Source organism: Artemia sp. Qi Xiang Cuo, chromosome 14 (assembly GCF_049724085.1).
Source record: "Artemia sp. Qi Xiang Cuo chromosome 14, ASM4972408v1, whole genome shotgun sequence".
NCBI lineage: Eukaryota > Metazoa > Arthropoda > Branchiopoda > Anostraca > Artemiidae > Artemia > Artemia sp. Qi Xiang Cuo.
This window is the reverse complement of record NC_142807.1, coordinates 41,179,210-41,192,452: the sequence shown is the minus strand read 5'-3', so window position 1 is coordinate 41,192,452 and position 13,243 is coordinate 41,179,210. Positions and strand designations below refer to the sequence as shown.

Below are 13,243 nucleotides of genomic sequence, written 5' to 3'. Positions count from 1 at the left end.
CTGTCGCCATGCTTGCTATCTCCAACCCACGCGCTTTTCATAGCGAAGAAATTACTGGCCGACAGCAAAACCCTGTACCCTCAAAAAACATCCTAACCGAGTGAGATTCTTACTTAGCTTATCGTTGAATGTGCGAGTGAGCTTAGCCCTGTTTTAGCCACTTTTCTCAATCAGTGTCTTGATTAGATTTTCCCAGAATGCTTTAACAGGGCTTATTTCACGCCTATACCAAAAGCAAAGAAGCCTCAATCTATAAATGACCACAGATCAATTTTAAAAAACGCCTGTGTTGTTTAATGTTATAGAAAGTTTTACCTTTGATTTTTCGTTGGAAGATATTAAGCCTATTCATTCTCACTATTCGACTTCCGTTAAGTCTTTAGTACTATACTTGCCTTTGAATACACAAGGAATTTTAAATTCTCTTTTTTTTTCGGCCATACAAAGAGATTTCCTTACTTCTAAAATCAAAGAATACTCAAAATAAGCAGACCGTCAAAATTCTCATACAAGAATTATCATAACCAGCAAATAATTGAACAAAAAGGTATTGATCTCTCGACGTATAAACGCCAACTTAAGTTAAACAAGTATATTCTTCAGCATATAAAAATTAAAGCCAATCGACAGTCAATGGTTTTTATTTGACGCCAAAAAATTGCTGATCTAAGGTATAATGGACGCATTGTAGAATAACATTTCTTTCATGTCGTATTTCATCTTGCAGTAGCTGTAAAGCAAAACAATACTTAAGTAAAGAAACAAGTAAATTTTGATAAACAACATCAAAGCCAATCAGAAATCAAACCGATCAACCCCACATATCACTTTTTTTCGAGATGATTTGTCTACTGTAATCAGAACTGATAATGGATCTCCTTCTTTGTCTTCTTAGTTGTTTGTTTTATGGATGGATTTGGTTCGATAACCGAATTACTCATTTATATACTTGAGCTTGATAACAAACGTCAAGACTGTTGAGCTTATTTCCCAGTTGATAAGAGCTTCCTTCCGAACGTAAATCCGAAATTTTTCGGGTTTCTATTAGTACACACAAATTTTTTTTTCCTGCCTTTATTAATGTTTTACATGTTATTTATACACTTTGGTTTCACTTCAATTGTAAATGGAAAGGCAGAGTCGTCCAAGTGACTATTTAATTTTACATAGAGCTACTAAAGAAGTTTTTCTCACTTTCTAATATATTTTGGAGAAGTATGACCTTTCGAATATGGGAGAACAAAACAATCCCACACAAATAGACAATAGAATAATTAGCAAAACTAAACCTATTAGCTATTCAAAATGTAACAGACTAGAAAGCTACATTAACATATTCTAAATAAGATAATTAACAAACTCCTTCCATTTTTTATTGAATACAATGCCCTATTTTAATTTTATTTCATTTTTTATCCATAAGAATAATAATAATAAAAAGAGCTGGAAAAAATAATAATAAAAAGAGCTGGAAAAAAGTTGTGGAGAAGTTTTGAACATATTGATTAATCTGGAAGTACTAATGATGCCGGATCACCAAGACTTAAATTAGTGATGGTACAATAAATCAGAATCGGGAGACTCGGTGTTTTCAAACAATACATTTCGAGTACATTTTCTCTTTTCTTAAAACAAGTTCACTGATTTAATTCAGTTTTCCGGACAAAGAGTTACGTAGCAGTACTATTTAATTAGCCGTTATATTAATAAACAGGTCCATTGAATAATAAGGAAATGATTACTATCACTTGATTATACTGGTTTGCGTATTTTTTTTTTCTACCATTAAGTAATGTTTTTCAAGACAATTCAGTTGCAACTTTGACCTTTAGTGTTGAGCATATTGTTAGTTGAACTGAACCATTTTCTATTTATTATATTGGGTTCTGCAACAATTTTTTGTAAAGAAGGTTCCTTTTTTCCTGTTCATGAACCCACCAATGAATTCAGTGTAATGCACTTATTCAGTCTAACAATAATGAATTTTTGTTGAATTGTTACTTTCTGAAGTATCTTTATCATACTTTGGAGTTGTTTTGGTATGCATAATCATTTCCACAACTAAGACGAGAGAAGTATTCATGTTCTTATATTGCACATGGAGCTGGGTGTCTTTTCTCTTTGCAAGCCTCTTATTAACAATTTATAAACCATAATGTCAATTTTTCATTAAAATTAATTAAAAAAAAGAAAAGTAAAGGCTTTTAAACTTAAATTCATTTTAAACTTAAGCTCAGCAGATACAAATACCTTTTATTATTCAAACTCAAAATGACTAGAAATTACTATTAAAGAATAAATGAAACCCAAAACGAACAGAAATTAAATAAACAATCATAGCAAAAAACATACAACAAGTAATAATATAAATAAATAAATAGATCTTAAAGCGAGTAATGCTTAGATTGAATATGAAAATCAAGCTTAAATCAAAAAAAATATTTTCCTATTGAAGCAAAAATGAAACTTAAAACGAACAGAAATTAAATAAACAATCAATGCAAACAAACATACAATAGATATTAATATGAATTAATAAATAAATCTTAAAACGAGTAAAACTTAAATTGAACATGCAAATCAAGCCTGAAACGAACAAAAACCACTACAAACAAGAGACTGGGTCTCACCTCCTTCTCTCACTGTATAAGTCTAAAACCTACTGCGTCATTGGTGCCTCACTGAAAACCAACTTTGACAAATTTTCTTTTGTACTTAATATTGAAAATAAACATTAAAATTATAGTAACATTTTGAACTGATGAGCTTTCAGCAATTAATATAATTATACATCAAATATTCAGTTTAATTTATTAGCTCCTTTGAAAGTTGTTCAAGACAAATATAGTTACACTACTAACATGTGTTTGAATACTTCCTCCCTTCTTAATTGTAAATAAAACCCAAGATCCTTCTGCGTCATTGGTGTTTAACTGGAAACGAATTTATTTTACGAGTGTTTTCTTTTCCAGTTCTTACAGAATTGAAAATAGAAATTAAATAACCGTGAAAAAAATTCTTGAAAGGATGGATCTTTCAACAATTAATATCATTGTACATCAAATATTCAATTTGATGTTGTTTATACTTTCCAAGACTGTTAAAGAAGCATATAGTTTTTAGTAAAGCGCCAATGACGCAGTAGGTTTTAGACTTTTACAGTGAGAGATGGAGGTCATACTCAATCTCTTGTTTGTAGTGATTTTGTTCGTTCCAAGGTTGATTTGCATATTCAATTTAAGTTTCACTCGTTTTGAGATTTATTTATTAATTTACATTAATATCTAGTGTATGTTTGTTTGCATCGATTGTTTATTTAATTTCTGTTCGTTTGAAGCTCATTTATATTTCAATCGGAAAATATTTTTTTTTCGTTTTAAGTTTCATTTTCATATTCAATCTAAGCATTACTTGCTTTAAGATCTATTTATTCATTTATATTATTACTTGTTGTATGTTTTTTGCTATGATTGTTTATTTAATCTCTGTTCGTTTTGGATTTCATTTATTCTTTAATAGTAATTTCTGGTCAGTTTTGGTTTTAATTTTAACATGTATTTGTATATGTTGATCTTAAATTTAAAATGGCATTTACTTTTCTTCAAAAAACTTATTTTTCGGAAAGTTTTTTTTTAATTAATTTTTGTTCGTTTTTGATGGCAAAAAGTTTCCAGTTTTTAAAAATTCCTTATTTCAAAATCAAACTTAAAAAAAAAAATCAAACGTTCATCTAAGTATCAAAACGGGTATAAAAGTGAAAAAATGTGTTTGTGTCAACCTCGGAGTTTTATTATCTGATGTTTGATCTATTTTTAACAAAATGGTCATCTCAAAAATTTTATCGGATGGGTTTGGGGAAAAAGGGCGTGGGGGAGGGGGGGGGGCTAATTAACCTTCAGTCTCTTTTGACTTGAAAAAGTGAACTAGAACCTTTTATTTTCAATCAAATGAGCCCTCTCTTAAGTTTATACGAGTATCCCTTCTATAAGAACCATACATATCCCCAGAGCATAACTAACAACGCCTGTCCCTGGGCCCTGGGGGGTTGTGTCGACCCCGGAGTTTTAATATGGTTGAACTATTTTTAATAAAATAGTCACCTAAAATTTTTATCGGATGGTTTTATCCATCCGATAAACTCAAAGGAGTGGAGGGCAGGATGGGCCAGTTGCCCTCCGATCTTTTTCACTCTGAGAAAATGAACTACAACTCTTAATTTCCATTCAAATGAACCCTCTCTGAAGTTTATACGAGCATCCCTTTCACATACGGCCCCAGGACATGGCTTACAATGACTGTCTCCCGGGCCCTGGGGGGATGTGTCGATACCGGAGTTTTTGTTATCTGACCTTTGATCTATTTTGCAAAAAAAGCTCTCTCAAAGTTCTTATCGGATGGATTTGAGGGATAGGGCGTGGAGAGGGAGGATAGTTGCCCTCCGATCTCTTTTGACTCTTAAAAAGTGAACGAGAACTGTCAATTTCCAATCATATGAGCCCTCTCCGAAGTTTATACGAGCCTATCTTCCATAACAACCATATATGCCCCCAGAGCAATACTTACAGCGCCTGCCCCGGGCCCTGGGGGGGGGTGTCGACCCCGGAGTTTTTGTTGTATGATCTTTGAGCTATTTTTAACAAAATGGCTACCTCAAATTTTGTATCAGGTGTATTTGGGGAAAAAGGGCTTGGGAGGGGGGCTAGTTGCCCTCCGATCACTTTTGACTCTTAAAAAGGGCACTAGAACTCTCGATTTCCAATCGAATGAGCCCCTTTGAAGTTTATACGACGATCCCTTCTATATGAAGTGCCTCTGGGGAAAAATAAATGGAGTGTGGGGGAGGCTAGCTGCACTCCAATCACTTTTGACTCTTAAAAAGTGAATTACAACTTTCAATTTCCAACCAAATGAGCTCTCTAGGAAGTTTATACGAGCATCCCTTCCATAACAACCATATATGCCCCCAGGGCATAACTTACAACGCCCACCCCCAGGCCCTGGGGGGCTGTGTCGACACCGGAGTTTTTTGTTATCTGAACTTTGAACTATTTTTAACAAAATGTCTATCTCAAAATTTTTATCTGATGCATTTAGGACGTGGAGGGGGGGGGGGTCTCTTTTGAATCTTCAAAAGTGAACAAGAACTTTCAATTTCCAATCAAATGAGCCGTCTTCGAAATTTATACGAGCATCCCTTCCATAAGAACTATATATGCCCCTAGAGCATTACTTATAACGCCTGCCTCCAGGCCCTGGGGGGTTGCGTCGACACAGGAATTTTTCTTATCTGACCTTTGAACTATTTTTAATGAAATGGCTATTATAAAAACTTTATCGGATGGGCTTGGAAAAATGGGGGTTGGGGGTGGGGGGCTAGTTGCTCTTGGATCTCTTTTGACTATTAAAAAGTGAACTAGAAATTTCAATTTACAACCAGATGAGCCCTCTCTGAAGTTTATACGAGCATCCCTTTCATAAGAACCATATACGCCCCCAGGACAACACTTAAAACGGATATCCCCAGAGCCCTGGGGGGAGTTTTTGTTATCTAATTTCCAAAAACTAATTTTGAACAATTTCCAAAAAACTGGCTATCTCAAAATTTGTAGCGGATGGGTTTGGGGAAAAAGGGCGTGGGGGGGCTAGTTGCCCTTAAAGTGAACTAGAACTTTCGATTCCCAATCAAATGAGCCCTCTATGAAGTTTATACGAGCATCCCTTTCATAACAACCATACATGCCCTTAGGGCACAACTTAGAACGCCTTCCCCTGGGACCTAGGGGGTTGTATTGACACCGAAATTTTTCTTATCCGACCTTTGAACTATTTTTAACAAAATGTTTATCTCAAAATTTTCATCAGATGGGTTTGGAAAAAGAAGGCGTGGGGGAGGGGGGCTAGCTGCCCTTGGATCTCTTTCGACTATTAAAAAGTGAGCTCGAAGTTTCAATTTACAATCAAATGAGCCCTCTCTGAAGTTTGTACGATTATTTCTTTCATAAGAACCATATATGCCCCAGGGCATAACTTACAACGTCTGCAACCGGGCCCTGGGGGGTTGTGACGACACCCGAGTTTTTGTTATCTGACTTGAGCAATTTTTAACATAATGGGTATCTCAAAATTTTATTGGATGCATTTGGGGAAAAAAGGGCGTGGGGGGGGGGGGGGTTAGTTGCCCTCCAATCTCTTTTGACTCTAAAAAACTGAACTAGAACTTCTCTAAAGTTTTTACGAGCATCCCTTCAATAAGAACCATATATTCCCCAAAGGCATAACTTACAACGCCTGCCCTCGGGCCCTGGAGGGCTGTGTCGAACCCGGATTTTTCGTTATATAGTCTTTGAACTGTTTTTAAAAAAAACTATCTCAAAGTTCTTATGGGACGGGTTTGAGGAAAAAAGGCCGTGGAGGGGGGGGGGGGGGGCTAGGTGCCCTCCAATCTCATTTGACTCTAAAAAATTGAAGTAGAACTTTCAATTTCCAATCAAATGAGTCCTCTTTGAAGTTAATACAAGTATCCCTTCAATAAGATCTATATATGCCCCCAGAGCATAACTTACAATGTCTGCCTCCGGGCACTGGGGGGTTTTATTGACACCTGAATTTTTGTTATCCGATCTTTGAAGTATTTTTAACAAACTAGCTATCTCAAAATTGTTGTTAGGTGCATTGGGGAAAAGAGAGTTTGGGGGGAGGGGGAGCTGTTTACCCTCCAGTATCTTTGACGCTTAAAACGTCAACCAGAAGTTTTAATGTCCATTCGAATGACCCGTCTCTGAAGTTGATACGAGTATTCCTCTCACAAGAAAAATATGTGCCCCTAGGGCATAACTTATAACCCTTGCCCCTGAAGATTGTGGGGGGATTGTCTTGCTAAAACATATAATTTCCAGAACTTTCAACTACGTTGAACAAAATGGCTATATCAAAATTTAGATTGGATGTGTTAGGGGAAAAGGTGGGCGTGAGAGGGGGATCAGTTTCCCTCCAATCACTTTCGACTATTAAAAAAGGCACTAGCCGTTTGAATTTCCAATCGAATGAGTCCTTTTTGAAGCTTCCACGACAAAGCTTTCTATAAAAAACTTATATGCCCCCAGGGCATAACTTACAACCCTTGTCCTGAGGCCTGTGGAGGAGTGTCCTCCTCAAAACATAATTTCTATATGGAAATCAACTATGCTGAACAAAATGGCTTCCTCAAATTTTTATTGGATCTGTTTGGGGAATTGGTGGGCGTGGAAGGGGTGTTAGCTGCCTTCCAATCACTTTTGACCCTTAAAAAGGGCACTAGAACTCTCGATTTCCAATCGAATGGGCCCCCTTTGAAGTTCTACGACGACCCCTTCCATATGAAGTGCCTCTGCGAAAAACAAACAAAAAAACATTGGAGCCATATGGCCTTTACTATAGGCAACTCTATAGCGTTGCCTGTGATTGACATATCCAGGAGACAGAGCCCGTTTCAATATAATAAACAAGTTCATTTACTGACAATATATATATATATATATATATATATATATATATATATATATATATATGTGCCAAAAACCTAACCGTTTAAAGGGTCAGGGTTCTTTTATTTTTAAGAGAAACTAGCTACACCACTGATGAAAACGAAATTTTATTTCCCACCATTTAATGAAATTCGTGCATGTTTTCAACTATTGATCTTTAAGCCTGAAATCTGGAAAAAGCGACTGATTTATAATAGGCAATGCAAGGGTAATAAAAAAATGTCTTGAAAGGTGACTAGGTATTGAGACAATGTGAAGTATAATAACAATAACTGTTACAAACATTCTCACGAAAATAAAAAATTAACGATAACTTGAATTTTTATTGCCTCTCAGAGCAAAGAAAATAACGCACATTATGCCGTCCTCTTCCTTCTTGCTGCAAGACTCATTCTACCTCATTACGTAAATACCCTTAACCGACTTTAAACTTCGAATAGATTAGCACGGAGGAGGAGTGTACGAAGCAGTGTTAGCCTTAGGTGCTGCAACGCGCTTTTAGTAGTTTTATTATAATTTGACGATTTAATTTAAGGGCATTAGAATTAGAATAAGGATTACATTGTTCCGTCGTTTTGAAAATTTTTAAAACGCACACGCAGTAATAGAAAGATTGAACAGTTTCTCAAGAAGTGTACAACAGAAAACTACGAAGTCTACTCTCAGAAAAGGATTTACCATCCAAACTACACTCAGGGAAGGTATGCTAACTTTTTAACTCCTATCTCCATTATACCCTGCATAAAATATGATTTTGTTCATATTTTTATCATCTAAATTTTTTGATGATATAGCAATTCAAACAAACACCTTGCGAAGGTAGAACAAGGTTGAGTTCAAAATCCAGAAACAAGAATATGGTTGTCAGTATCGCACAAAATCAAATTGCACAAACAGATGGTCATTAAAAAGCGTTTAATATAAGATGCAATGTTTGTTTTATGAGACTGGAGGGATTTTAATAATATCCTTCAGCTAAAGTTAACATAAAATAGGGATTTTAGCAATGATAAAGGAAATCTTACTTTTTGCAAAAGCGTTAATCTCTGCGGTCGAACTTTCTGCATAGGATGGATGATATCTACTTTCCTAATTTTTTTCTTCAATTTATCCACACCTTCAGATTTGGATTCTCTTGACATTGGTTTTATTACCGTTTCGTCAGAGACATGGATTTCTCGTCTTGGTAGCAGAGGCACGGATTCATTTTCTGTAAAAATGTAACAATCAGAACACACAAAAGAAAATAATTAAATTAATCCCGAAAGCTAAGAGCTGTCAAATAACAATCCGAGTAAACGCGGACTCTTTGTGCAGCTACAACGATCATGTAATCTTAATGGTATTTCCACGTTTCCCCGGCTTGATTTAGTGCAACAAAAAGTACAAGAGAAGAAACTGGAAAAAAGAGAAACAAACAAAAAGAAAAACTAGAAAAGAAGAAGGAGAATAAAAACACTATACTGAATCGTGGATTGAAAATAGGACTCGGCATCCTTTAATTAAGTGCTAGCGCGCTTGATTTTTTTCTCCTTGTTCAAGTACTAATGCTTTCATCATGTAAATTTATACTTATATCCGATTCATATTAAAAGTTTTCTGTTTGGGCTGCAAAGAAGCTAATTTATTTTGAGTAAAAAGACTCAACAAATTTGTTTCAACACATCACAACAACTTTTTGAGTTACCAAAAGCCAATTTTCCGAATTTATACCCTTAATTTTAGCTTCAAAAAGGCAGGGTTCATTTAAATCAGATTGAGTTTTTAAAAACAATAACAAAATATTTGAAAAAAATTCAGAGCACTATATTTGCATTGCAGGCTATCGGCTTACCAAGAAAATGTTTTCAAAAGTACATTTTTTACTTGTTTAAAGATAATTCATCAAAATAGACTTATTGACGCGTTCGCACATAAGTGCGCACGCCTACCGCTCTTAGGAGGGGGGATGGTAGTGCGGCAAAATCAGAAAAGTGAACTTTTAGGCTGCTACGTTTTAAATTTTTAGGGAGGGGTGTCCTTTGACAAATATCAGGGGAATTACCCCCAAACCAACACCTCCCTGTGGGCAAGTATATAAGCAGGTATTGAATACTATCATCGATAATCGTCAGAAAGTTTCGATGGATTCGTAATAACAATAAGGTGGTTTTTTCCCAAGTCCTATTCATTACTTTATTTTTTTTTCTTATAAAAATAAGGACTATAATCTGCCATCATGACGGAAATTTCCAGTTTACAGGAGGAGGAAACTATTTTTTCAATTGAAAGTAATAAGCAACTTTGTAACTTAAAACAAACCGAAATTATTCCTTAGGTGAGAGGGGCTGCCCTTTCCTCAGCCCTTGCTCTTCAGTCTAATGTCTTAAGTTCTTCAGAAATATATCTCATTTAAGTCCAACGGCCCTTGTGTTCGACCAGCTTTTCTTAAAGAATTGTGACAAAAAGTCAAACTTAAGTGAAAATAGCGAGGGTTGAAGAATGGGCAGCCCCCCTCGAATACGGAACAATTTATGTCCGTTTCAAGTTTTAATGTTGCTCCTTATTTTCACTTCAATTGTTTTTTTTTTAAATTAATCTCTGACCGTTATCTAAATCAAGCCAGAACCCCCCCCCCCCCCACCCCGTGTAAAATTTATCCTGGAAAATTCCCCCTGGAAACTTTCCTCCCCACGCAAAATTATCCCCGTGTAAACCCAACCCCCCACAGATTGCCTCCCAAGAAATGTCTGTATATTTCCCAAAAACAAGTACTATAAGAAACAAAGACAAAGGGCAAATTGCGTAAATTACAGCCTTTTCCCCAGAGACTATGGAGAGTCATATTTTCCCCAAAGGCATAGTTATTGGACCTTTAAATAATGCTGAATCAAATGGCTATCTCCAAATTTTGATCGAATTACTTAGAGAAACAAAGAGGCTTGGGAGGGCGCTAGTTGCCCTCCAATATTTTTGGTCACTTAAAAAAGCCAATAGAATGTTTTTATTCCCGACCAAATGAGCCCTCTCCCGGTCTTCTAGAATTATTCCTTCAATACGATCACCCCTGGAAAAAAAAATATCGTTGGTCTTTATTCCGGCAAAAAAAAAAATGTATATATGAGCTTCAAACCTCTACAGTAGGGTTCTCAGATATGCTGAATCTGATGTGATTTTCAATAAAATTGTTTGATATTTCGGAGGTGTTTCCCCCGCTTGGGAAAATAAGGCAAATTTCCCTCAGGCTTGTACCTTTTGAAAGGTAACATTAAACTTAATGAGCTTTATATATTTGGAATCATCATAAAAAGCCAACAATTTTGATCTATCTACTGTTATCAAAATTCTGTTTTTAGAGTTTTGGTTACTATTGAGCCGAGTCGCTCCTTAATTACGTTCGTTACAACGAACTGTTTGATATATTTTTACCAGAAATTTCCTCTTCTTTGTTACAACGCTCATACATTCGACTCAGGTTAAATTTATTACTGTTATTATTATTATTATTGTATTCTTTACATATTTTGTGGTGTCTGGGAAATCATGTATGTCCAATATGCAACTAGGGATTTGCAGAGTTCAACCACAAGATTTTATGCATCTATTGAGCCTTCGCTCCAAGGAACATACAGATGGCATAACAACCCTTCACAGGCAGACCATTAAAAAAAAGTCAAGAACCGTACATTTTAACTTTTGTTTTTCATTGCAAAACATGAGATGTGCCGGCGGTATTACAATAACTAATAACCCTTTGCGTCAAGTCTCTATGAAAAGCTAGAGATTAATTTTCAGAAAACTTTCACTTTCGATTCAGTTTTTCTCAAATAGAATTGTTCTATAATTGCTTAACGTCAATATCGGATTCTCACCTTGTTCACTATCGCTGCCATAGGCAGACATTAAAGACGTAAGACCTCCGAGGGCTGCAACCACTCTTTTTCCTTCGATAGTACTATTTTCTTCTTCCTCGTCATCTGATATGTCAATCTCATTTAAGTCTATAACTGATTGATTATGCTTAAATTGCGCATTATAAGTTGCTGTTCCACAAAAACGAGGCAATTGTCCCCTTGTTTCCTCATTTTCTTCATCACTCATCACATCATAACGCCTATTTTCACTATCCGAAAAATCTTCTTTGTATTCAAAGGGATTTTTTAGGGTTACTTTTTTAACCACCTTTTGCTGACGCTTCCGCTTCTTTGCGGGAAGATTACTGGCTTGCTTACTTTCAAAACAACGCTGTTTTGGATTGTAACGATGATCTAAAATAAACAAGCGTAACTATAAGTCAGTACTCAGGCAAATTAGTAATGACCACTATACATTTTTAAAGAAAAGTGTGTTCATAATCTGCCATTGAATTTTTCTATCCCGGTGACGGACAGACTGAGTTTTTAACTTATTTCTTTTAGGATAGAAAGTTTATTTACCGCGCCAAATTAATTCTTATTGTGGTTCATCGGAAGAAGGGACGCAGATATCTTCAAATCCCCGAAAATTGTTGGGCAATTCAACTCTGTATTATTATAGCTTTCCAAAGATAAAACAACATACACTGTTTTTTCGGTCCGAAATTCATTAAAAACAGTACTACAGCATAGTATTTGGGTACTCTACGAGCAATATAAAATAAATATGCAGAATCAAATGTTATATGCAAGGCGATCCTAACCGTACAATGAATAAATAGATATAAAACACGGCTAAAGCACGGATATCGTAATATATATGATTTTTCAAAGAAAATAACAGGGATAATGAAAGTAATGAAGAAGAAAATACCTAGAATACTTGCAACTTCCATTTTTTTTATATCAATTTTCAGTTTTTTTTTATAATCAGCAGTGTACGATCCCACTACGAAGCAGATTTGATATCACTACCATACCTCAAAATACATGCGGGAAACCTGTTCATAGTTTTCCACTTCCCTTGAAACTTCCCATTTCAACAACAGAGAAGTATAGGATTTTTAGACAATCAAAGTTTTAGTATTTTCTCACATGGAATACTTTTATTTTTCTTGTGTCAAATTTGAAAGTTACTTAAGCATTGAATTTGCTGGGAATCACATTTACTGAAAGTCAGTTATTTTTTCATAATTTTAACATGAACAGTTGCTGATGCATATCCTATTCAATTAGTGACAGATCTTTGCTCCACTCTCCTACTGCTTAATGCTTAGTATCTCTGTAAGACCCTTGCAAAATCTCCTCCGCTCATGAATATTTGAGAAGTATTTGTCAGAATGCATATTTAGGAATCACTATTTTCGATAGATACATGTAAAATGCCAAATGGGATTTTCTCCTCATTCCATCTTCCAAAATAAGAACATCTTTGATTACATTCCTTTTTCACAATAGCTTTTTTTCTAAGCAATAAGAATCTTTATTGCATGTACATAGCCTTATCTTAAAAAAATCAGCCAGGAACTTAATTTTTGAACAATCAGCATTTAGATGAATCTATCTATTCCATTTCCTTAACATCTATTTTCTTAGGAATTTCTAATCAGCATACCTCATTTACGACAGATTAAAATTACCAAGAAAATTAATCGTACCTTAATTAGATACAATTGACAGCTTCATTAAAGCATTGACAACCTCAAGCTAGCTTTATACTGTACACATACGTTTGTTTCAGTAAAAATAGTAGTATAATGCAGGAAAGCATATTCTTATAGCCTACCAGCCTACCCTTGTGAATGAAGACTAATGTTACGAATAAAA

The 13,243-nt window shown here is 35.2% G+C and overlaps 1 protein-coding gene across 1 annotated transcript in view; it reads right to left on the bottom strand.

The window, feature by feature from the left end:
* Positions 1-577: 577 nt before the first annotated feature.
* Positions 578-13,243, bottom strand: part of Nufip (nuclear FMR1 interacting protein 1) — a 54,901-nt gene continuing 42,235 nt past the window's right edge. The window contains exons 4-6 of the mRNA XM_089100222.1: positions 11,375-11,770; positions 8,549-8,733; positions 578-730 (exon numbers count right to left, since the gene is read on the bottom strand). Coding sequence (XP_088956348.1) covers positions 641-730; positions 8,549-8,733; positions 11,375-11,770 — 671 coding nt within the window. The 3' untranslated portion in view covers positions 578-640. The remainder of the gene's footprint in view (positions 731-8,548; positions 8,734-11,374; positions 11,771-13,243) is intronic.